This window comes from Dendrobium catenatum, unplaced genomic scaffold (assembly GCF_001605985.2).
Source record: "Dendrobium catenatum unplaced genomic scaffold, ASM160598v2 fragScaff_scaffold_80, whole genome shotgun sequence".
Lineage (NCBI taxonomy): Eukaryota > Viridiplantae > Streptophyta > Magnoliopsida > Asparagales > Orchidaceae > Dendrobium > Dendrobium catenatum.
In genome coordinates, this window is record NW_021318542.1 from 1,085,779 (window position 1) to 1,113,661 (window position 27,883).

The following is a 27,883-nucleotide window of genomic DNA, read 5'->3' on the forward strand; positions in this document are numbered from 1 at the left end:
ACTATCCTCAATCAAGTCATGTAAATGTTCAGAGAATAATTGTGCAAATGTATCCGACCTATATTCTGTAGGAAGATCAACAAGATGTATATGCTTTCTAGGTCAATATTACGCAACAATCTTAAATGAGCCCAAATTAGTAAAACAATTAACAATTGAATTGTATACAAAGTCAGTTATAAGAAATATCAAATCCCACAAAAATGTATAATCTTCTATTAAACTACTTAACAGACCTCCCAAGCTTACATTTACTACATCAATTTGCCCACTTGTTTATAAATTAAGTTTTGTTCGCATTTTTTTTTTCGAGATAATTTTCAAGAAATAACTATGAATCATACATTTCGATCAAAAACAATTGTTTTAAGCAAACCATCAAATTTAACCACTCGATTAAAAGACAATTTAGCATGTGAGATCCATCAATAGTTCTATGACATGTTATGAAATGTCTGTCTTTTAAAAGCTCTAAAGATAATTTGCCAAAATGCCCAACAACTCCCCGGGTGTAACTTTAAAATAAAAAAATTCCTCAAAAATGAATCTAGAATACAACAACAACAACAACATCAAGCCTTTATCCCACTACGTGGGGTCAGCTACATGAATCTTTTTCCTTCATTGTGTCCTATTAAAAGTCAAATTCTCACTTAAATCTAATAAAGAAAGGTCATTCCTAATATTTTCTAACCAAGTCTTTTTAGTTATACCCGGCTACCACTACCTTTCTTAACATAAGTCAAATCTAAAACCTCTACTCTCCTAAACAGATCATCGGAAGGCCGCCGTTTTATGTGACCAAACCATCTAAGGCGACTCTCTCTAATCTTATATTCTACAGGAGCTACTCCAACCTTTTCACGTATATGCTCATTTCGTATCCTATCTCTAAGGGTAAAGCCACTCATCCACCTGAGCATCCTCATCTCTGCCACACTTAACTTAGTATTATGCTTCTCTTTTAAAGGCCAACATTCGGCACCATAAAGCATTGCAGGCCTCACCACCATCTTATAGAATTTTCCCTTAAGTTTGAGGGGTACATTTCTATCACATAACAAGCTCGATGCATTCCTCCACTTCAACCATCCAACTTGAATTCTGCTAATAATATCCCCATCTATTTCACCATCACTCTGAACAATAGATCCAAGATATCTAAAACGTGTACTCTTATTAATGACTTGATCACCCAAAGTCACAATCCCCTCACTAGGTCTATTACTACTAAAACTACACTATATATATTATGTTTTAGATCAAATCAAGCGAAAACCTTTAGTCTCTAATGTTGACCTCCATAATTCAAGCTTACCTTCAACTCCCTCTCTAGTCTTATCAACAAGAAGAATATCATCAGCAAAAAGCATACACCAAGGTACATCCTCTTGCAAATGTCTAGTGAGAACATCAACTCATATCTAAACCTACTTGAGGAGCATAAGCACTTATAATACTAACAATGTTATCATCAACAACAATCTTTAAAGCTATAATTTTATCTTCAATCCTATTAATTTTTATAACATTATCCTTTAAACTCTTATCTATAATAACACCTACACCATTTATAGTACGACTCCTACCCGAATACCAAAGTTTAAATCCTAAACTATCAATTTTCTTAGCCTTCTCTCCAACCCATTTAGTTTCCTGAATGCACAAAATATTTAACTTCCTATGAATCATAATATCTATTAATTCCATTAATTTTCCAGTAAGGGAACCAATATTCCAAGTTCTTATCCTAATTTTAGTTTCATGGACTAGCTTCTTTGCCCACATCCATCCTTGATGTGGGAACCCTTACCTATTTAACACTGCACCCGGGCACCGGTGCAGCGGCCCTTGCACACTTGTCATTGTATTCAGGTCATACAGCGCGTCGCTTCCAGGGGACGCCCTAGCATTAACAGAATTTCTTAAAAGATTCATGTCATTATTGTTCGACAAGTTTTACGCTGGTTGTCGACTACCTAACGCAACCCTCCACTTTTCTCATCCAAGACTTGGGACCTGGCAATGGCCGTGTTAACAGTTTTAAATAAATAATCTTTAATCATGTACTACTGTGCAAAGACAAGTCATTATTTAAGTCTTATTGAAATCCTTACAAGTGGAAGACTCTTCTTTTATAAGATCAAAACCAGACACCTTAACCTTAATTATAAGTAAAAGGATAAAAATACCTACTCAAAGCATCATCAAATTTATTTTCTTATCTAATATAGTGTTTGAAGACAACCAATTATTATTATAGAAACCTAACCCATAATATGTCTACATCCTAACTTATTTTAAGAGCTCAATACATTTCAAAGTTTGAACAGCAAAATACAGTACAAATTCGTAGGTAATAAATAATATCAAATATTGAAGAGCTTGCACACATCAAAAAATTCCTAATCATAATTTGAATATTCTATTTAGCCTCATAAAAATTTCCCCTAAAGAATGCGCTAGGATGCCCTTCTTAGCTTAACACTCCAATACAAGCACCAAGCACATCACAAGAAAACTCAAATACCTATTTAAAATTAGGCAATGCAAGTATATGTGCAACAATAAATCTTTCTTTGATTTCAATAAAAGCACAATCACCAGATTCTTCATTTACATTTCCTTTTGTTTTCAGAATTTATAATTGAAACCATGATAGTACAACACTATTTAATAAATCATCTATATAAAGTAAGTCAACCGAAAAAAACAATGAATACCAAATATTTAATAAATGTTGGCATTAATAGCTTTAACCTTATCCAAATCAACAGTTAATCCATTTTTAAACACAACCAATCCGAGAAACATCACAAATGGAGTAATAAAATAATTTTCTTCTAAGTTATAACTCTCAATTTGTAAAATCTCAAATACTTTTCTAAGATGCATCAAATGATCATTCTTTATCATGCTATAAGTCAAAATATTAATAAAAATAATAAGAATTTTTTGCAATAAAAAGTCACAAGATTCATCATCTTCATAAAGTACTAGGTGCTTTAGTTATTCCAAAATGTACAACCAACTATTCATATTAGTATTTTTTATTTTAAACGTAGTTTTCCACTCATCATCTTCACTCATTCTATCATCTTCACTCATTCTAACTTGATCCACTCCTCTGACTGAATTTCAGAAAACATCACAACAATCATCATATCTAGCAAGTAATCCAAGCAAAGTATATTGAATTTGAATTTGATGATTATTTTATAGATGACTCTAATATCTCCATCCTCCAAAAACCATCTTTCTTACGTGTAAGTATAACACAAGAAATCATACTTTCCCTAATAAATCCCTTTTTGAGTAACTCGTCAACAAGTCCTTTCAATTCAACATGTTCTATTAGATTCACCCTACAATGATACAAATTACGCTATGATGATCCAAAACATGTAACATATAAATAACATAGTCAAGATCTACCCAAAATAACATGAGGAATGTCCATGGACAGCATCACACCAAATTCTATCAGTAGGACAGGTAATTGAATTGGAACTAGAAATTTCTTAGGCATGGAAATAATAATTCTATTTAGCCAATCTAAATTACATAATTGTGTAGTGGTTTACAATTCATATTCTTGTGGTATAAGGCAGATTTAGACACAATATTCATACAGTTTCTACTATCAATTATGAGTTTAAATAACTTATCATCATTTTTAAAGTAGGTTCGAAAAATCCAATCCTCCTCCAATCAGATCAACCTTAGGAGTAGCTTATGATGCAACGCAAGAAAATTAAAAAAATATATATCAATTAGAACATCCTCATAATCATGAATTTTCTCATCAAGCTCATGAATATCATCAAAAACATTAATCAATTTTTTTATAAATAATATTTTCTACCAGCACACTCACAAGCACAATGACTAATCAAACAATTAAAACATACCATAGCAAAAATTCAGATCTAAATGCAAATGTATATGATTTTCTATATGGCCTATGTTGACTATATGCAGATCTAAATGCATTTAGGTACACAAGTTACTAATTAACTTAGCAACTTTCTTTTTTTAAATTCAAACAAACATTGCTAGAATTAAAATCCAAGCAATTTATAAAATGAACGAAATAATCCAAGAAATTCAAGGAAGAATCAAAACAAATAAAATCAGGAAGCAAAGTGAATAATAATTCCTACGAATTAGATTTTTTATGTGATATTTTTTATCTAAATCCTGAGAACGAAACAAGTCAATAACAAATTATATAAATAAAATCAACCAACAAACATAAATATTAAAGTAAAAAAAAAAAAATTAAGCCTTACAATGGTGCAAAGAGACAACTTCCCGTAAAATTGAACAGTCGCACTAGTATCACACTCAAAGGAAGCACACATTGTATTTGCATTCACGATATTACGATTAAAAAGAGAAATATTAATCAAGCAATAGTTCCCCATTTGCGTACCTCAAAATAACTATTTATAAGCAACCCATAACCTAAACTAATAGATATGACTGACAAAGGATCAACTCAATTTGTGTTTAAATTAATTCCAACATCAATTTAAATTTTCTAAATTACAACCTCAGCTGAAATAGTTAAAAGCCATAACAACAAAATTTCAAAGCCACAAAAAGCCTGAAAACCCTGCTAAGTACAAGCCACCAATATAGCAACAACACGCACCATTCAAAGCACAAAATCTGTGAATAGAAACAACGCCACAGAACCCACGCTTTCATTTTTTTTTCTTTTTGTTAATCCCTATTAGCTTTTAAGTATAATGAAAATAGTGCAATGAATTTCTAAAGAGGCAAACCTTTAAGAAAGAATAGGGCAATAAATTTCTAAAGAGGCAATGCTTTAAGAAAGAATAGGGCAATGAATTTCCATATGATTACTGTATATGGCTGTTTTGATTAATTCTACGGCAATGAATTTCATCTCCTATTTGTGTTGACATTTAGATGGATGTCTCATCATCATAATTAGAACAATTTCTCACTCATGTTTTTAAAATTGTGTGGTTTCGATTCACTCTATAGAACACTTTTTATCCTCAAATATTTAATTTTGCCAAATTAGTAATTCAATTTATTGATTTTGTAAGTTTTCCACTATATCAACCCTTTGAGTGAAGTTTTCTCTATTACTACCACAATTTTCAATATACTCTTTGCTCGTAAATATTAGTGTTAAAAAGCTCCTTATCCAATTACTTGACATCCTCTAAATCTTCAAAACTTCACTCAAAAATTTTGCTAGCCAAATCCCTACAATATCACTCATAAGTCTCTAATTCAATAAATATATTATATGAACATAAATCTTTATCTTTATATATTTTCTTTCAAGCTAACAGTTAATATTAGAAATGACTTGTTATTTCACTTAATGGCTGAAAAGACCTCAAGGATTAATATGGAACATGGCTAGCTAGCATTTAACGTATGTTTTAGCTATGGTATGTGCCCATAACCTTTTTGGCACCGCATCAATAAAATGAAAACCAAGCATTTCATTTGCATCCTCTCTTAAAGGTTTCATCATTTTCATAAGTTTGTTTTGGGTTGAGGTCATTATAACTTTGAAATTGCTTTGTAAATCTTGCTAAACTTTACTGTCAAATTTCTTAAATCCACCCAAGCCTCACTACCAAACTTAGTGAGCTGTTTATGCATCCACCCTACAAAGAGATTGAAATTTTGACTCCACAAAACCCCACAAGCTCTCAAGAATTAAAGTGGTACCCTTGCTAAGAATCAAGGTGTGAGACCTTCTATCCCATAAGAATATAAAGGAACAATTATCATTAAGTAAATATTTGTGTTGAAATACCCATTCTATAATCACATGACATCCTCCACAACAACAGCAACAACATCAAGCCTTTATTCCCACTACGTGGGGTTGGCTACATGAATCCTTTTTCTCCATTGTGTCATGTTAAGAGTCAAATTCTCATTTGAATCTAATAAAGAAATGTCATTTCTAATATTTTCTAACCAAATCTTTTTATGTCTATCTCTACCTTTTTTCAATATAGGTCAAATCTAATACATCTACTATCATAATAGGGTCATCGAAAGGCCGATGTTTTATATGACCAAACTATCTAAGGCGACTCTCTCTAATCTTATCTGTCACCGGAACTACTCCAAACTTTTCCCAAATATGCTTGTTTTGTATCCTATCTCTAAGAGTAAGTTCACTCATCCACCTGAGCATCATTATCTCAACAACACTTAACTTAATATTATGCTTCTCTTTTAATGGCCAACATTTTGCGTTGAAGGTTTCACCATCATCTTATAAATTTTTCCTTTAAGATTGAGTGGTGCTTTTCTATCACATAACAAACCCGAAGCATTTCTCCACTTCAAACATCCAACTTTAATTCTACTAATAATATCCTCATCTACTTCACCATCACTCTAAACAATAGACCTAAGATATCTAAAACGTGTACTCTTATTAATGACTTGATCACCCAAGGTCACAATCCCCCAACTAGATCTATTACTACTAAAATTACACTCCACATGTTCGATTTTAGATCTACTCAAACGAAAACCTTTAGACTCTATGGTTGACCTCCATAATTCAAGTTTATCTTCAACTCCCTCTCTAATCTTATCAACAAGAAGAATATCATCAGCAAAAAGCATACACCAAGGTACATCCTCTTACAAATGTCTAGTAAGAACATCTATGACTAAAACAAAAAAGATAAGGGCTTAATGCTGATCCTTGATGTAATCCAACCGAAATACGAAAATACTTGGTCAAACCACCTTGTGTTTGAACACAAGTAATAGTTCCTGCATACATATCCCTAATGACTTGAATATAAGCATTATTAACCCTTTTTTTTTTCTAGAACTCTCCATAGCACTTCTTTTGGAACTTTATGATATGCTTTCTTTAAATCAATAAATATCGTATGTATCTTAGTCTCTATAAACTTCTCCATCAACCCTCTCAATAAATGAATAGCTTCCATAGTAGACCGAACCGACATGAATCCAATTTGATTTTGAGAAACATTAGTATCACATCGTAACCAATGCTCCATAACTCTCTCTCAAAGTTTTAAAGTATGACACTTCAACTTAATTCCTCTATATTTACACAATCTTGTGCATCACCTTCATTCTTAAAAATAGGAATCAACGCACTTATTCTCCACTCATCTGGTATCTTTTTAGTCTTCAAATTAATATTTAAATTTGAGTTAGGCAAGAAATACCTTCATCTCCTAAGCATTTCCACACCTCTATTGGAATATCATCAGGTTCACTAGTTTTTCACAATTCATTTTTCTTTAAAGCTTCTCTAACTTCAATTTTACTAATACACCGATAAAAATAAAAATCTCTATTTTTATTTAGAGTGCTAAGGTCACTAAAGTCAATCGTATTCTCACAATCTTCATTCAAAAGATTAACAAAATATCCCATCCACCTTTGTTGAATATCCTCTTCTATAAAAAGCACTTTTTGATCATCATCCTTAATGCACTTCACTCGAACTAAATCCTTACTACATCTCTTTGCTTGGCTAACTTATACATATATCTTTCCCCCTTTTTAGAATCTAATCTAAAATTAAAAATTCAACTCAAAATATCTATTAACCAGGCCACTACATTATCAACCATAACTCTCTAAATTTCAATAAGTATATCATATGAACCTAAATATCTATATTTATATATTTTTAGAGCCAACTCCCATTTAATAAGAGAACAAGTAATTTCTCCTAATGGTTACAAAGCTTTAAGACTTAATATGGGACGTGACTGGCCGGCACTTAGCACATGCTTTTGCTTTGGTATGTGCTTATAAATACCACCTTTTAGTGTCATTTCAAGAAGACAAAATTCAAGCATTCCTTTCATATTCTTTCTTGAAGGTCTCATATGTTTCACAAGGTATGTTTTTTTCTCCATTTTGTGGGGGGTCTTCATAACTCAACTTTCTTTGCAAATCTTTCTAACCTTTTTTTCTTAAGTTTCTCATAGTAATTCAAGCATATTTGCTAGAGTGGTGTTTCTCAGAGTAATTCAAGCATATTTGCTAGAGTGGTGTTGTTATTAAGAATGGAGTGAGCCCTTCTAGCCCTTAGGAATTTAAAGAAACTATTATCCTTGATAAGTGAAGAAAATCAGAAATTGCATGAGTTCTCCAACTATTGGTGTGAGGAATTTAATGAATTTTCCGATAGAAGGGTATTGTGGCAAGAATGTAGATACTGCCACTAATTTATAATACTAGCATTTTAAATTATCAGCATATACTCACAAATTCTTCTAAGTTCACATTTGTTATATAGTAGTTGTAATATTTGTACACTAGTGGTAGAAAGTAAATTAAAATTGCTTGTTATCTTAATCTCCAATCACACATATAAAAATCCATTACAGTGATACTGAATTTTGATGCATTTTTTAGCAAATGGATGGGGATCAATGGTAGCTCTCAACAAGAAGCAATTATTTTTCATATGTATTATTTTTTCTCTCGAGTGTAGATTTATCTTTCGAGGCTGCCCAATAGAGGGGTGTATGGCATTTGTCAAGGATTTTTTGGGATTCATCGTAGGCTACTAAAGGTGGGTGTAGTCGTAGACCTTGTCGATCACTAATTTATAGTACTAGCCATTTTATTTCTAATCCTATACTAATAAATAAGTGTAAGCATATCCTTATTGTATAGTGATTGTAATCATTGTACCCTAGTGGGATCAAAACACTATAAGCCTTGCTTGATTTTGATACATTATCCCTTTTCCTTTTTTTATAGATGGGCAGACCAATGGTAACTTTGAGCGCATAACAATTATTCTATTTTTGAATTATTATTTATATGCATTATCTTTTATCCCTCAAGCATATTTTATCGTTTGAGGTTGCCCAATAGAAGGATGTATGGGCATTCGTTAAAGATATTTAAGCATTCATCATAGGATGAGTCAAAGAACCCAATATTGCATTATATCCAAGGTTACAGTGGACCTCATTTAGTGTTTTTGATCTCACCATGATGCAGGTTAAGTGGGTTTATATTATAACGTGGAATCAATTGATTATTTGAGGATAACTCATGATATAGGTTAGCACTTCACTTGCATGCTGCCATTTCCAAAACATAGATGCATATTACCTTCAAGATAATAGGCCAAATAAAACCTATTTCTATTACAATCATCTTACACTAGTTTAGACAAGGCATCACTACAAATTCATCAAAGTGTATCCAACTATTATGTATTTACTATGTTCAATAATAGTGAGGCCTATCATCAAACGAGCAGATACTTTGAAGGAAAGGATATCAATGCCAATCCAGTCCTTCGATTTAATCATCAAGAGGGAAGTACCTCCACTAGCTTCTACCGATTGATGGAAACCTAGAAAAATGGCTCACATTAACGACCCTAAGTGGCCAAGTAATTTGACTTTCAATTAGGTTTGGTTTACCAAAATCAATAATTAATTGAATAACTAAGAACAAATGATAAAAATTTTAATATAAATCAAGTAAAACTCACCAAACAAAATCAATTTTTTTTCAATTTTCAACCAATTAATTAATAACTTTGCATGGAAATCCTCACCCAAATATCCTATCCCATCACAAATTCCCTTTACCCATCAAACCACCTAGCACACAGTTCCCAATCATATGTAAACTTGGTGATTATCCTCCCGCTACCTAACTTGCAGGAGCACACAATGCCTCCATACACAAAGCTCTTTAATATCTATCAAATCTCACATCTTAAGATTTAATGTAAAACATAGTGTTGCAACATTAAGATTGCAACTTAGGCATTGATGCATTGTCCAAATAGCTCGATCACATGTTAATGGTGGTTGCCCTATTTTCATCGAAGAAACCCATTACCATAGACTCCAATCATGAAAACATCCCAAAATTTAAATTGTCACTGTTCATTTGAGTTCCATTACAGTACCTCAAAAGTTATGCTAATCTCATAACCCCTTAAACACTAACAATATTATGCTTACCTCTTACACAAACGTCCTTTTGATCTCCCCTCCCTTTGAAATAAAAAAACAAAGATGTTTCTCATTTGCATCTCATATTTTCCCCTAGATCTTTTAGACTAAAACTTATCTTGTTTCATATGTTTATTTAGTTTGGGAAGACAGATGTCAGCTAGCAGGATTATCAAATCAGCTTTGAGAAAATAGGATTGATCATGCATAGTCTTGGGCTGACCCTTATTTCACAAAATGGGTACCAAACTAGGTCAATATGATGCCAAGTTTGCCAGTCTCAATTGCAGCCATAGGCTTGGCCGTATACAAGAAAGGATAAGCAGAGATCTTGGAGCAAGTTCTTCAAAACCCAAGAAGTGACTTTTGTCCCAGTTTTAAAAGTTTAGAATCCAATGTGCTCATTGTAAGCATGTTCATACTTCATTAAAATGATTACGCTCTTCAAAGGTATTTGCTAATACTTTATCATCATGTAACCTTCAATGATAGCCAGCAGGTTAGCTTCAACTTGGTCAGTACTCTTCCATTAGCACATTACTCTACCAAACCCTCCAACAGTTCTCTATGTTTTATCTGAAAGGCGTAAGCACGGACTTCTATTGAAATATAAGAGTTTAGGGTCTTTATAATGCCGTTAAGTATCAAATGAAAGTGCTCCATGATTGGCCAAAAAAAAAAGACAATGAAACATATTGTAAAAAGTTAAAAGTGAGAAAAAAACAAGGGTTGTAACAAAACCTGGGCCTGGATTGGTTCGGGCTGAGCTTCTGCTGAATCAAGTTGGAATTCCAAATAGGCATGGTCTAAGCCTCGCCTGTTTTCTTGGGTCCAAGCCCTCATTTCTCGACAATTCGTGTCGGGTAGACTTGACCCATTAAATTCAATATTTTAAGGCCATGTCGGGCTCTCTAGACTTCTTGATGCCCAAACTCAACCCAGAATGTGATCAAATCGAGTTGGGTTGGGTCAGGTCATATTTTTATAATTCAGATAAAAAATATAGACCCAAGACCAGTTTTTGCGGATCTGGTCAGGCAGGTCCCAAGGATGCCCAAATCCAGTAATAACTGATTGCGTATATTAATCATTTTAAATAAATAGAAAGGGAAGCAACAGAGAAAGGATAAGAAATTTTTTAGACAATGACCACCTCTCAGCCTATCATTATGCCACTCAGTCGTCCGTCAGTAAGAAACTATTAGCATTATGTTAGTGCTAACTTTCAACTCAAATATAACTTTTATCAAAACCACTTGCCAGTGATCAATTGATATAATCTAATTTTTCAAATTACTAGAATAAGTTATAAATCTGAACATACTTACAATCGAAACCAGCCAGACCACCTTATTTAAAATCTTAAAATAATTAAATAATAGGGAGATATATGCACGTGCCACCAGAATAACATCATATTTACAAAACTATCACCAATCAAAGAAAAAAATTAACTCACTCATGTGCCTATAGTATAACAATCAAACCATTGAAATTTTTAAGAAAATAAAAGATATAGGTTAGGATTTTGTTATGAATTTCAATGTTTGAGAGGTAATTTAACAAATAGAGAAATAAGGGTGTAGTTATATAAAAAAATATCTCCAAATGTTTTGAAATGAAGAACGACGTTAAACATTACATAGTTTATGTAATCTAGTGTAGAACTTGGGTTCACAAAAGCTGAAATACCAAATCCGCTAAAGAAACACGGCACTTCAAGAGAATACCTACAACATGCTGTCATGCTCCTTCAAACCTGATTTGTAATCTCCAAAACCAAAAACGAGTTAATTTTGATTCTTAGCAAAAGAGCCAATGACCCAAACTATCACCACAAACAACATTAAAAAAAATAAAAATAGAAAATAAAGAGATGTAAAGTACCAAAAAAGGGATACAATCTTCAGGTAACCTAATTCGTTCCAAAATCAGATTTGCATTAAATTTCTCTACATCCATAGGGCTTAAAACACTCAATTTTCAGCCATATAGGACTCCAAATTACCTCCATCCTAATCCCACTATTTTCGTTACTCCCATCCATATTTCTCTCTATCATCCATCTCTCCCTCCACAAGCCAATTTCATTTTCTCCGCCCTTTATTTGTATTATCATATTCAGTTTTTCCATCATTCCTAACCAAAGAATGATGGAGAGTGGAGACACTTTTGATCCACGGGTAGATCCCATAGAAATCAATCTTCATGAAATAACCACCAGCCATAACTACTATTAGATCTGCCACTACTGACCATCTGGGTTCTAAGACAATAAGCCATTTTTTAAATTGCATTCCACTTCTTATTATTAAAATTTAAGTGAGCTTTGGTTCCATTTTTTTAATTAATTTGGATTGTTTTAGAATTGAAATTACTAAAACTCCCAGAAGTTGCATTCTAATGGAGAAAAAGGTCTCTACAGCTTGGATAACTTTTCATTTCTTCATCTTTTCCCATCCAAGATCATTTCTATTGAGGTATTAGCTGTCATCCTTCGTATTCTCTTTGAATGAAGCAATCAAAAAAAGGATTCAACACTTTCCTTTTGTAAGGAGACAACAAAGAACAAAATTCATTTGATTTTCAGGTTTCTCTCAAAAAATAGCAAACCTTAATGACTTTCTAGGTGATTAAATAATCAGTAAATAAAACGAAGAAGATAAACCCAGGTAATCTTTCAAATTTTCCAATAGATTTAATGAAAAAAAAAGTGCATAAAGAGGAACACGAATAGTTGGGAATACGGTAAGGGCGAAAATCTTAGAATGTACTTTTATGCCCATGCACTTTTATGCAAAAAGAAAGGATTAACTCGCTAAAAGTTAAATTCATCATGCATCGGCAAAGGATTAAATACGATAGAAAAGACAGTCCATTTAGAATGTCCATTAGGCTTATGGCTGACACAAACACACAATGCATCAAGGAATACCATGATGAATTAAGCAAATCCTATGCATGCAACCTGCAACTTTGGAAAAACTATGCCACATAGTATTAAGCTAATTGAACAAGACTTCAATGTTCCAACACAAGCCGCAAATAAATAAAAAGAAAACAAGTAAAATAAAAATTGTAAAAACAAACTAATAATAATGAGTCAAAGACAACGCTCAGTAAAATAAGAACACCAAAGAAAAATAATAATATCTTCTGCCTCAGAAAAGCTGCAAACCTTCTTGGAACTCTGTTAGAATTTCCAAATCCAACTCCAGATATCCGATTGATAACAGCAGGTTTCTCCGTATTTGTTCCCACAATCTCTATTTTCATAGGCTTTCCATCAAGCTGCACATCATTGTATCTCTTAACTGCAGCAAGAGCATCAGCCTTTCTAGCAAAGACAACTTCAGCTGTCCCCTGAAAACAGAAGATAGCTTGAAATTTTAACATAACTACATAGTATGTCATGAGAAACAGAATGTACGAAGTATGATTAGTAACATACCTTTGATCTGCCGCTCCTATCATAGTGGATAGTGTAACGTTTTAGATCACCAAATTCAGAAAAAAGTTCCTGCAATACATTAATCAAATTTTAGGATAGTAGAAAATGCATAAATATCAATCCAGACAAACCAAAGTATCTTCATATCTGCTTTGAAGCAAAATAAATAAAAGTAAAACAATTGGTAAGGACCAATGCATATTCTACATATTAATTTTGCCATCCAAAGCAGAGCCATCAAAATGAAACTTAAATGAGATTATTTCATAGTTACAATTTTGATACATGGAACTAGAGATTCTGCTTCGGAAAGATTCTTAGATATAATGGCAATGCAAAAGAGAATGAACACGTTCTTTTCTACAGGTTGCTTATGGAAAATAACAGAACTGGATATTAAAAATTCATCTTCGCATGATGGCACTTGTTGAATTGCGTGATGGTTGGAATGATTGATATATAAAGAAATAGTATTAGAGAAAATAGTTTTCTGAGGTAATGCATATGACATAGAACAAAAAGTTGTATTTTTAATAGGTATCGTGTTCTAATGATTAAAGATGGCCTGTATAATAGTTATACCCCTTCAACAATTTCAAACCAGGCCAGACTATGGAGGGATGGAATGACTCCATGGCCCAGCAAGGCCAGTAAAACATGATAAAAAAGACCTTTTACAACTTTGGATCTAAATATGCTCAACAAATGTGAGGGCCGTAAAAACAAGGTTAATGTTGAGAAACAGTAAGGTAAGAGGCCAAATGAAAATATAAAGGAAAATTATTTAAGGAAAATATTAAAGGTTGCATTGGAGCTCCATATACTCAAGGTCTGCTTGGGTCAATTTTTCATAAAAATATTTTTTAGACCACTGCAGAAATTTCAAGCTGCTCTTTTAGAATCAAATCTGCTAGAATGCTGTAACTGTAAAAAAATTAGGGTAGGGGTCCAATATTTTAAAAAAATAATAATTTAAAATACTCATAGCAACTTTCACAAAAAATGTTTTCTAACAAAAGCTTTACAATTCACTTTTCAAAAAAAACTGCAGCCACCCAAACAGACCCTCAATCCACTCGCTCACTTATACACGCAATTGTTTCCCATAAAATACGCATTTATGTAGCTTTAAGAAATAGTTTTATGAAGAGGAAGGAAGGCCCTTCTATTTAGAAAGTTGAAAAAATGGAAATTAAAAGAAAAACTACCGCAACAGCACCAATTAAACACTTGAATCAACCTGCCAATAGCACAAATTTCCTCTTTCGCTCTTTGATATATTACAAGTTACAATCAGCGGGTGATACGTATTGTCACGCAATAACTAGCAAAATTGAAAGAAATACTAACCTTGATGTCCTCGTTTGAGACGCCATAATCAAGGTTGGAGATATAGATCTTGCTCCCGGTCTCAATTGAAGAAACCCTAGCCACGGGAGGTGGATATGCTGGCACCCGATTGGAGTACATATCGTGCTGCCATGCCGATTCTGGGGCCTGGATGCGACAAATCCCATGTAGGAGAAGAAGAAGAAATCATAAGGAGAAACCCTAGCTTGGAGTGGCTGCGCAAAGTACGAGGCGACTATCCGACCAAGTGCATGGAGATCGAGATCGGGATCGGTCTCGAGGGTGAATAGAACCCTAAGCATACCTTGCCGACGGAATAAGGGGCCGGCCGGTTGCCGGAGCGTTTCGTCTGCCGGCGTGTTGGACCGAGACCGCTCGATCCTCTCCCCTTCCCTTTAATGTTTCCGCTGCCAGATTTCTTGTTGTTCTTGATCAGATCGTCTAGCGACATGTCAAGCGCGTTCGACATCGTCGAGCAAAAATCCAGCCGAGGCGGGGATTCGAACCTAAAAGACCGAGTTTGGCGTCCTAAGAAAGCGGAACAGAAGAGATTGAAAGGAAGGTCGATATGACCCGGAGAACCGTAAAATGAGAGGGAGAGAGAACAATCAGAACACATAGTTTTATATAGTAAAAAAAATTTCATATCCCATGCGGCGTCATCACTTTGTGAAAATAAGTGCCGTTTTTGCTGATAGGTCGTTGATGGATTATTTACTTCATCAAATGTCTCTCTCTTTCAAGGGGATGACAGCAGTCAGATATTTTTGTTCTCAAAAAAATTTTCATGAAGAGTAGTTCTTACATGGTCAAGGTGTAAACTAGTCAAGTCTTGTATGAGCCTTAGCATGGCGACTTTGGCTGGCATATTTTTTAAGTGGTTCGAATTTGAGCTGAAATTGAACTCGAGCTCGAATTCAACTAGTATATCTGAATATGAGGCTCAAGCTTGATTAAACTCCTCAAGCTCAACTCAATTAGAAGAATTTTTTATGAAATATTAGTATAAATTGATTTAAAGTTCATAACATTTTGCAAAAAAAAACATCCCATCCAACTTTCAATTGTTTGATATTGAACTACAAAACAATATAAAATAACCATCATGAAGTTCACTTAACAAACATATTAATACAACTCCATGGTGTACTAAAATACAGAAAGCAAGTCATTAGAAAACTATAAAGTCCACCAAAAAACAACCATTATTTCAAGCCTCTATCATCTTTTCATTCAGTTTTTTGACTATTTGCAAATGGCCAAAAATAAAATTATTTTACTTGCATCAATTCGTTTAAATGTTACTTTGAATAGAAAGTTAGTGAATAAGATGCAATTTACCTTCAAAATAATTTTAATTAGATGGTAATGATATCTCAATCTCCCCATCATCCTCCTCTTCTTGAAAATGTATATATCACAATATGTTATTAATATAAAAATAACCTTAAAGCATAACAAATCAATACATTTATCCTACCCTTCAATTCATAGTGAGCACAAACTCAATTTGACCTGCATATCAGAGCTTGTATTGTTTTAACATCCAATTTAGAATGATAATTATCTATAAATCTCTCCCCTACTGAAAATGTTGATTATGAAGTAATTGTACTGATATAAATTGATAGGATCTCTACAATCAATCTTGATAATATGTGGTATTTAGTTTGGTTGATCTTCTACCATGCAATAATATCAATGTCCTCTCAACTGGACAAATCTCTAGACTATCTTTTAGATAATCATCTAAATATGGTTTTGCAAGTTTATTGCTTTTTCAGATACATAAGTAGTGAAATCATGCAATACACTGTATTTATTTGATCCACCTTCTTGACACATTCTTGAACTACTCATTTCCTATGTTGAAGCCACTCTTCCTAATCTAAATGTGTCACTTGCCCCTTTAATTTATTAGTCAAAGCATGTGACATATTCCTCATACAATTAATATAATAAAGCACGAACATATGAAAATATTTTGCTCACTCTCATCTCCATAAATCATGAGATATGTGAATTATATAATAAGAAATTTCATCGTTGGATCTATAATAGCACCAAATATCATTCGAAGGTTACATTCACCCCAATAATTATCAAATTTCTCTTTCAATTTTTAGTCATTTCTCTAACAAATTGATTAGGTGCAACTGAGCCATCATCTAGAACATTTTTGATAGTACATATTTGAGAAAAAAAATTTGGAGTAGGATATTCAGTACATACAATGATGTTTGTAGCTTCATTAAGAAAATCAAGAATATCGCAACCCTTCTCTATATTATGCAATTTCTCTTCTGTAGGACAATTATGATAAGTTTACTCACTCTCACTATACAAAGAGAATGTTTCTCTAAACTTATGAGCCACAGTCATCATGTTGTAGGTTGAATTACATCGTATTGGACAATTCATAACAAGTTTTCTAGTCGACAATTGCAACTGTTTAACAACATAAGTAAATCAAAGCAGTCTGCCTTCAAATGCAAATATAAAGCTAATTGTGTTGCATTTTTTTTCAACCACAAGCTCTACACTTTTAATCTCATTTTTAACTATCAATTACAAGATATATGCACAATAATAAACATGAAATATCCAACCTCCAAAAAATAATTTTTTTCACACATGAAAGTTGTCATTTAGTAATTTGATGGCTCGCTAATTGTTAGAAGCGTTGCCAACTGACACTGTGAACATTTTATTCTCTAAACCCCATTTATTAAGTAATTTGTAAAAAGTGTCGACAATTTCAGAAGTTGTATGAGGAGACAAGTGTAGGTAACTAAGCACACACTTCTGCAACTTCCAATTTGAGTCCATATAATACGTAGTAACAATCATATAAGAAATTCTTTGATTATTTGACTTCCATAAGTCCATGGTAAAACTGATTTTTTTTATACTTTTCAATGTATTTTGTAGTTTTTTTCTTCTCTTTCTCGTACACCAACATTATGTCAAAAAAAAGATGACATTGACTTTAGAACGAGATGGAATACAAATTCTTCCCCAACTGAAAAAGATTTCCCATTGATCACAATATAATGTGATATGCTTTCTCTTACTTTAGAATTATCATATGTTAATATTGTCAAACTAGCACTCTCATGGGAAGTGTCAGTTGTTGAATCAATGTCCTTAGCTTGAAAATTAAAACTTTTTTGGTTTCTTATGGATTAGATTTTAGCACCACAACATTCTAAGTGTCTTCTAAAATGTGTTGTTGATCTTGTATTTTCTATGAAAAGTTTATTCTAGCAGTGAAAGCACCATTTCTTTTGTCCATCAGGAAGAGTAACTTTCTTAGATTCATCCCAAATCATTTATGATTCTTTTTTTTTTTAATTTTTATGGTATTTTCATCTTCATTCTCATTACTTGTTTTAGCAGCATGCCCTTCTATGACCTTATTTTTCCCCAACACAATATCATTGTCATTCAAAATAACATTTGCCCTTACATTATACAACAACACTTCATCAACTGTCTCTAATTAAATTTAAAGAGTCACTAATATTATCTTCGACAATTGGTTCGGCATATATTCTTGAATATATAACAAAAATAATTAAAGTTTATCATAATTATTCTTTCATGAAAAAAAAAAAAAGATAAGACATCCATGCAAGTTATATTAACTCCTAAAGCATTGATTGAAAAGCTAAAATCCTTATCAACAAATTTCATTTAAAGGAAATAACTAAATAAACAAGTACACAACTTTATTTATGCATTGCAAAACCAAAGATAAATGCTTAATTAGGTTTTGAGAGCTTTAAGCTTGACGGATCAAAACTAATTTCAAGTTCTTATTCATATAATTATAAAATAAAATTTCAAGTAGTCAAGCTACATCACATGCATACTAATGTCCAATAGTTTTGGCACTCGAGCCGCTCAACAAGTAAATGAGTCGAGCATTAACTTTTATAAATAAATATATTTTATTAATTTAAACAAACTATATGAAGGCTATCTGCCCATATTTCCGCTAATGATCAACATTATTATCATATAATTTAATAAATCTAAAAAAATTTAGGATATTACATAATTTTATTTGTAATAAAATTAAATAACATTAAAATTAATAGCAAATAGCCCTTAATTTTATGAACTTTTATAATATTATATTTTTTATTCTGTATGTCCAACCCCGTCAGTTGAAACAAGTAGCATTTGCCATTTGATGAGACCTTGCTGCTTTATTTTACTGCCGTCTTTTTTAATATGTAATTAAATTTTTATTGACAATGTCATCCAGTTTAAATCAACTTTCTCCCTAATTGAAGCTTAGTTTTTTTTAAAAAAAAAATCTTAGTTTTAAAAATAAATTTGAAAAAAAATTAATGAAATTTGATACATCATCAAAAATTCATTTAATGATATACAAATCTTGATGCAACATTTGAGTTAAAAGCTTATGAAAGTTAATTCATGAATATGTGAATTCACATAAAAAATTTATAGTCATTGAATGTCTTAATGAGATAAACCAAAGAACGTCAAATACTCAAATGTATAAGAACTTGCACCTTGTGGGCCTACATGAATATTCATTCTAAAGACATGAGGTCTAGCTGCATAACGGGCTCAGTGGGAAGTCACCTCCCACTCACATAGTTGAGGACCCTCACGACGGCGAATTAATACGTCCGGTCACCTGACATTCGGTCGTTCAATCCAGACGCGCCACATCATCCAAATGCACTGGGGCCCGGTGTATTTTGGTGACGTGGCGCATCTGGATTGGTGTCCAGACGAATCCGGACACCGGACATAATAATCTGCCCCTCACGAGTCACCTTACAAGGCACTTGCCTCTCTTCCATGAAGAACGTGATTTCAATGATGCTTGTTATCCTTCACAGTAGGGTACCGTTGACCTTGCTCTCCACTGTAACTATAAAAAAGGCACTTATTCAAGGCGAATTAGTGCGTCCGGTCACCGGATGTCCGGACATCCAATCCGGTGATGACACGTCACCCAAATACATTGAGTCCCGATGTATTTTGGTGACATGGCGACACTGGATTGGTGTCCGGATGAATCCGGACACCGGACGCAATAATTTGCCCTTATTCAAAGACCCCACTTTGCCACGAAGCTCGTCAACCCCACAACCTAAGCTTACGTGCCTCTCTTAACAAAGTTTTGTAGATCTCTAGCGTATGTTGCCATGGATTTCAAGGCGTTGGCTTGCTTCAGCTCTCTACATGCAGGACTCGCCACACCACTTGCCTGTGCTCACTCACCTATATGATTTCAATATCATTGAGCTCGCCCAGAGACAAACAAACCAGGTTTGAGGAAGATATATCGCTTCCCCTCCAGCCAGCAAGAGTGTGAAAAGTGTCTAGGGCAATTAGTAAAGTCATTTTAGTCATGCATTTTTTTATTCATTTTATTGATGTAGCTCCATCATGTTGCCAGTAAATTCCTATAAATAACATATGGAGATGAGCATTATATATATATATATATATACGATAAGCATTTTCTATCTTTTAAATCCATTGGATCTTTGGGCCTTTTTTTACTCAATGTTTCTCTCTCTCTCTCTCTCCTGTTTCTAGGCAAAAACTTACAGAGCTCACTTGCTCTGTGAGTTTAGTGCCCAAATTAGACTTAGGATTCACGGCGGACTATAAATCAAAAGACCCAATCTTAGGAATACAGTCCCAACTTTTTAATAAATCGACAACTCAAATTAAAATTTCTCTTCAAACCAAAATTTAAAGCCAAATATATAAGATGGACTATGACATTTATGAATCGTTTCGGAATCCAAAAATGCCTCATACTTCTCATATGTTGGTTTCCAGAAATAAGTACTCAAATTTGATCCAATTATAGTTGAAATTCAAACATCACTCCTTTGATATCAATTCTTGAGAATTCTAAATAAAATTTATACTGTTATTTTAATTGAGAGTTTTCTTAGGAAACTCATGTTTCCTATGATGTAATTAACTAGTAGGACTTGCACTCATAGGAGATTTAAAGACTCCAGATCAATCTTCAAAATTTAATTAGTTCGCTTTAGGAAAATTAAAATCAACGACTATCATTATCGTCATATTCAAATGATTGATAGTGAATGATATTTTCTTTCAAAGAGAAGAAGCATTATTTATTATAATGACTTTGAATATAAAATTAAAGATGCTTCATTCGGATTACTATAGTCAAATACTTGATTGAATGTAATTTTGATCCTTAAGGATCATGTGCAATTCACACTTGAATTTAACTATTATAATCATGATGAAATTTACAGTTTTATTGTCTGAACCTGTTAGGAAATGATATTCTCGACTTGCGAGACGATACATCATTCATAATGATATGTTCAACTTCAAAACTGAAATTCCATAAATTAATTTTTTTTTCAAATAAATTTTATTCCAATTATTTTGCATCTGAAATTGTATTCCAATTACTGTGCATCTTTCCAAAGTAAAGCAAGTTTTTTTTTTTCAAATCAGTAGTTTACCATGCTCCAACCTCATATCCATATGATCTTAATTATGCACTAACAATCTAGATAATAAAAAATCATTTGAAATTTGCAATAGAGGTGACTCCCTAGAGGAAGGTCTAAGATCAACAATAATTTTCATCTTAAAAGATGATGAAGAGTATATTACACATCATAATAGAAATGATAGACTGTGACCAACTTTCCTCTGGGGGAATCTAATATGGGCAGCTTGAATGTTAAAAAATAATATGCATATGTGACCTCCTCAAAGAAGCCATTGTTTAACTATATCTAACACTTTCTAGGACTAAATGGGAAAGGAGCCACTATGATACTCACACATGAGGGTTAGGATTGCAAATGAACTAAGAGTTCTACAAGCTACTCGTGACTCGGCTTGAATTCCTATTAATAACATATGGAGATGAGCATTATATATATATATATATATACGATAAGCATTTTCTATCTTTTAAATCCATTGGATCTTTGGGCTTTTTTTTACTCAATGTTTCTCTCTCTCTCTCTCTCCTGTTTCTAGGCAAAAACTTACAGAGCTCACTTGCTCTGTGAGTTTAGTGCCCAAATTAAACTTAGGATTCACGGCGGACTATAAATCATAAGACCCAATCTCAGGAATACAGTCCCAACTTTTTAATAAATCGACAACTCAAATTAAAATTTCTCTTCAAACCAAAATTTAAAGTCAAATATATAAGATGGACTATGACATTTATGAATCGTTTCGGAATCCAAAAATGCCTCATACTTCTCCTATGTTGGTTTCCAGAAATAAGTGCTCAAATTTGATCCAATTCTAGTTGAAATTCAAACATCACTCCTTTATGATATCAATTCTTGATTGAGAATTCTAAATAAAATTTATACCGTTATTTTAATTGAGAGTTTTCTTAGGAAACTTATGTTTCCTATGATGTAATTAACTAGTAGAACTTGCACTCATATGAGATTTAAAAACTCCAGATCAATATTCAAAATTTAATTAGTTCTCTTTAAAAAAATTAAAATCAACGACTATCATTATCGCCATATTCAAATGATTGATAGTGAATGATATTTTCTTACAAAGAGAAGATTTATTATTTATTATAATGACTTTGAATATAAAATTAAAGATGCTTCATCCAGATTACTATAGTCAAATACTTGATTTAATGTCATTTTGATCCTTAAGGATCATGTGCAATTCACACTTGAATTTAACTATTATAATCACGATGAAATTTACAGTTTTATTGTCTGAACCTGTTAGGAAATGATATTCTCGACTTGCGAGACCATACATCATTCATAATGACATGTTCAACTTCAAAACTAAAATTCCATAAATTATTTTTTTTTCAAATAAATTTTATTCCAATTATTTTGCATCTGAAATTGTATTCCAATTACTTTACATCTTTCCAAAGTAAAGCAAGCTTTTTTCAAAACAGTAGTTTACCATGCTCCAACCTCATATCCATATGATCTTAATTATGCACTAACAATCTAGATAATAAAAAATCATTTGAAATTTGCAATAGAGGTGACTCCCTAGAGGAAGGTCTGAGATCAACAATAATTTTCATCTTAAAAGATGATGAAGAGTATATTACACATCATAATAGAAATGATAGACTGTGACCAACTTTCCCCTGGGGGAATCTAATATGGGCAGCTTGAATGTTAAAAAATAATATGCATATGTGACCTCCTCAAAGAAACCATTGTTTAACTATATCTAACACTTGCTAGGACTACATGGGAAAGGAGCCTCTATGATACTCACACACGAGCGGTAGGGTTGCAAATGAACTAAGAGTTCGACAAACTACTCGTGACTTGGCTTGATATATAAGAGCTCGTTTATGTTCGTTTGATAAGCTAAATGAACAAGCTTGAACTTTTTTTATAAATACTCGATAGCTAAATAAACGACATTGAACAGCTTGGCGTTTGGTTCATTTATGTTCACAAACATTATCATTTATTGCATGTGAACAAGCTCATTAAGAAGCTTGACTAGAGGTTTGAAAATAAATATTATTAAATTAATTTTAATAATTTTTTTTTAATTCCCAAGTCAGGTGAATCGAGAGCGTTCCCGCTCCATTGTCTGCTCCCGCTCTCCGATCCATTAGAAAAAAAAAAAACATGTTCATTTAGTTCCACATCGTGGAAGGAAACTTCGTATTGCTCTATATAAACAAAGATATCGAGAGTTTGTTTGAAAGCCGACTAATGGGTTGGATCAACTAAGCAGTATGGCATACGGACCTACAAATCAGGGCAGACCGGTCTTCAAGTAGATCGTTTGAATAAAGATAATATTTATTTTATTAATAGGCTCGTCTCATTAAAAGACTCGTTCAGTAATAGGCTCGACAAATCTAAATGAATCGAGCTCGAATACGAAAACAAGTTGAGCTCAAACAGAGTATCTTTAAACAAGTTCTAGCTCGAACATGTATAAAAAAACTCGAATCTTATCGAAACGAGCTTAAACACGGTGTTGGCAAACAAGCTTGAGTTCAAATTTGTTGAAGCATAGCTAAGCTCGGTTCATTTGCATCCCTAATGAAGGGAATGCTTACTAGAATCATTTAAAGATTTTATGAATCATCTAAGTTAAGTGATCTTCCATATTTAAAGTTGTGTAACAATTACATAGTAATTGGGTTGGTCACTCATTAAGTACCTCTTCATGTCATCAAGAAACTCAAAGACAAATTTTAGTATTTATGACCTGTAAATGGCCCTAGAGAAAATATGTTTCAGATTATGTTATAGTTAATCCTCACGAGAGAGTCTAGGAAAATTAAGAAGAGTAGAGTTTTGACCAAAGTACGACATTACATTATGTCCGCAACCAAATAGTGAAGGCACCTAAATAGTGGCCACTTGTTTGTGTAAGGATTGAGGTTAATTGCATAGGATTTGTTAAATGATAAAATTACAAAAAAGTATATGAGTTAACATGATAGATTTGTTGTTCTAGAGAGCTAGTAAGATACTAGATATTGGGTATGCCAAAAATTCAAGCGAGCTTTAGAAAGAGGGTGAGTACTCTTAAGAAGTTCTCTAGAGGAGAACTCCTAATTGACTAAGCGAATGCTCATAAAAAGTAGCCCAAATATTTAAGATATTAACTTAGCCAAGAAATGCCTTTGATGAGAGTTCAAAATCCAAATACTGAAGGTTGATTAAAATTTATCTCCTTGACAAATTGGTGAGTTTCGACTTTAGGTAACATGGGGCTTCCAAGGACTTTAACCTTTCAAAATTCTAAGTTATCGGTGGCTCGGGCCCGGCCTATTTGATATTGATCAATTAATCAACTAAGTTTTGATTCTTAATCAACTCAATCAAACAAACCCAAATAAATATGAAAGTGTATTAATGCGTACAATTCAATGAAATTAGTCAATACATAAATTAGGCCAAACATCATTAGATAACCGCCAAAGGAAGAGTCGAAGACATTAAATTATGTTATAATTAAATTATTAAAAATTAAATGTCTATATTTTATTCATCAAATATACCAATTTTCAATCCCAACCATCCAATATTTTTTTGTTTACGATAATTTCTGAAGTATTTATATCGATTCATGCCAACTTTGCTCTCCAATTGAAACTGAATTAGAAAACGGAAACAGGCCATGCCTTCGATCCCTGTCTCCAAATATCTCATTTTCTTTTTCCTTTTTTTTTTAGATGTCAATTTCTTCACAACAGCCCAATATTTGAACAGCTCAATTACATACAAAACACGAAAAAAAAAAAAATTATGTGACGGATTAATATTAATAGTAAGGGTACGTAAATTCCTCATCGTTCTCACCCAAATCCCACAATCCCAAAGCCCGGACGATGCAGGCCGACCCAGCAACCACCAAAGCGGCGAAAACTGGCGGGACGATGAGGTCGGCTTTGGATGGGGCGATTAGTCGGGCCGGCACACAGATCGCCGGCCCGGGCGGCCCGTCCACCGGGAGCCTAACGAACCCGCGCTGGCAGGATCGGGCAAACGGAGAAGACGGCGTTAGCGCCCACGCGAAGGCCATCTCCGGCGAGAACGAAGTCAGGAAAACCATAGCCGTTAAAAGCGCCGTCCAGGCGGCGGCGTAGCGGAGGAGCGGATGGCGGTGGTGGAGCTTTCTGAGCAGCGCGATTGCGACGGAGGAGATGGACATTTGATTGGGGTTAAGAGAAATAATTAGGGTTTCGGGGTAAGGAAGAGAGAGGGTAATAGGTTTGAGGAGGGCAGTAGGTGTACTTAAGAGAAAGGGGGAGAGGGTTAGCGGTTGAGTAGGTGACCGGAGCGAGCAGGGGGAGATGGGAATTGGGAACTTGTAAACGACTCATCGAGTTCCGTGCGAGATTTCTAAATGAGTCTGACCTGCCACGTAGCCAATGGAGACATTTAAATTTTAGGAATGCTGTGCTTTAAAAGAAAAACACTTTTATAAAAATTCATGCTATATTTATCAATTGATTAGTTGTATCTACAAAAGTTCTTCTCGCGTAAAACATATACGGCGCGTCTTATTCAAATTTTTGTCTTTTTATTTCTCTGTCTCTATATATATGGATAAATAAATTCTTATTTTTTATTTGGATAAATATATATAATTTGATTTCAAGTTAATGTGGGGTCAGCTTAAATTTTGTTGGGACATTTAGCAGCAAGGCAAATTCTCACATATATGATATTGTTTAAAGTTATTTACTAATCCATATAAATTATCAAAATCTTTTTCTGGACACATAAAAAACATCAATGATTTGTTTTCCCCTTTACTCCCCTCTCACGACCTCGAGCATATCTTTTGTTTTCCCTTAAGCTCATCTCTCGTCCACAAACGAAGACCGCCCGTAATAGAAGTTTATTCTAATCTTCCAAATGAGACGTCAAACTCTCACATATAAGATATTGTGTAAAGTTATTTACTAATCCATAGAAATCATCAAAATCTTTTTTCGGACGTATAAAAAACATCAATGGTTTGTTTTCCCCTTTGCTACTCTCTCGCGACTCACGACCTCGAGCGTGGCTTTTATTTTCCCTTACGCTCCTCTCTCGCCCACAAACGAAAACTGCAAGTGACAAAAGTTTATTCTAACCTTTCAAATGAAATGACAAACATAAATGTAGATCTATCATGTTTTAACTTTGAGTTTATATGCATTGCATTGCTTGATCAAATATGGCTTGAAATCAAAATTAGGTGGTTCATTTTGATTGTGCCGCTAAAAATAATTGCACAAAAACTCAAATAAAATAAAAAAGCCAAGTTTCAAACTTGGGTCACCACATGAATGCTAATATGCCACTTAAGCAATCCAAAATTTCATTTTTAATTTCTACTAAATTGTTTGATATATAACAGTTTATTTTTGTATGAATAAAAGTATATTTTTATTCGATTTAGAACATGTCCAATCAAATCCACTTATGACTTGAAATTAAATAAAAAATAAGTCTGAGTCCAAAATTTGACTTATAACTCAAGACACTTGCTTCAAATTGATCTCAATCTAAGCCAAAATTCAAATCAAATTTCGATCAATATGCATACTTCCAAAAATATTTTCAATTATTTAGTAGATAATTGATGAGTCGTGATAAAAGAGCTCTTACCTTATGGGCCAACATAAGAGCTCATCCCAAAGTCATGAGGTTAGCTCAATAAATGACATGATAAGGAATCGCCTCCCATATAAACAACCAAGGATCCTCATAGATCGTCCAACCTGCCATTCACCCTCCATCTACCTTGATGTGGTATCTTTTATCTCACTTGTCACTTCAATTACAAGGAAAATGCTAACCCAAAATACTCAAAGCTTGCCTTGCCTTACCATCATTAGTCAAATATGGAGCTCATTTACTACAATTCAAGCTCTCTCTCTCTCTCTCTCTCTCTCTCTCTCTCTCTCTCTCTCTCTCTCTCTCTCCATTTTCAGATAGATTTTTCAGGTTATACTCGCAGAGCTTGTCTACTAATAAGTTTGAGTATCATCCACAAACAAATTTGAATCCAACAAGATAAAAAATATTTGAGCTAAACTCCCAAACTATGTTCCAATATATATTTTTCCCCTAATGAAGGATAACCCCTTAGGTTTGGAAAGTAATTTATTGGAATAATAAGTCCTTCAACTATGGTTCAAATAATCCATATTCAAATTGGTTCGAGCTTATTAGAGTAAGGTTCAATTCAAATTGGTTTGAGCTTATTAGAGTAAGGTTCAATTCAAATTGGTTCGAGCTTATTATAGTAAGAAGGTTCAAACTAACTCGAACTAGAATTTCACAAGAGAGGGTGATGTGCAGCGTAGAGGGAACCAACGATCAAAGATGTGTATTCATTAATGTGAGTTGTGTATATATACACATTTTCCAAAGCAAAATTGCTCGTGACAATGCGATCAATATCTTCACTCAAACCCAAACTTAAGGCTGGTGATTTACAATTTATTATTATAAATGATGGCCAAAATGTCCTAGATAAATTAGAAGCTTATTTTTTTTCCTTCCATTGAAACCTTTTTTATGTTATATGTCATCTTGCACGATGAAAATCA

At 33.3% G+C, this 27,883-nt stretch overlaps 2 protein-coding genes across 2 annotated transcripts in view; both read right to left on the minus strand.

Moving 5' to 3' along the window:
* The window catches only part of LOC110104444 (THO complex subunit 4A), a 29,956-nt gene extending 14,553 nt beyond the window's left edge, over positions 1-15,403 (minus strand). The window contains exons 1-4 of the mRNA XM_020833555.2: positions 15,101-15,403; positions 14,797-14,943; positions 13,447-13,515; positions 13,174-13,358 (exon numbers count right to left, since the gene is read on the minus strand). Of these exons, the coding sequence (XP_020689214.1) occupies positions 13,174-13,358; positions 13,447-13,515; positions 14,797-14,943; positions 15,101-15,265 (566 nt within the window). The 5' untranslated portion in view covers positions 15,266-15,403. The remainder of the gene's footprint in view (positions 1-13,173; positions 13,359-13,446; positions 13,516-14,796; positions 14,944-15,100) is intronic.
* Positions 15,404-24,966: 9,563 nt separating this feature from the next.
* LOC110104499 lies at positions 24,967-25,737 on the minus strand. Its single transcript, XM_020833646.2, has one exon. It carries the CDS (start codon positions 25,486-25,488, stop codon positions 25,099-25,101), a length of 390 nt encoding a protein of 129 aa, XP_020689305.1. The 5' UTR covers positions 25,489-25,737; the 3' UTR covers positions 24,967-25,098.
* Between the last annotated feature and the right edge of the window lie 2,146 nt (positions 25,738-27,883).

What these genes read in the sequence shown, in the direction of transcription:
- LOC110104499 (XM_020833646.2), bottom strand. Translation starts at nt 25,488, where the DNA reads ATGTCCATCTCCTCCGTCGCAATCGCGCTGCTCAGAAAGCTCCACCAC.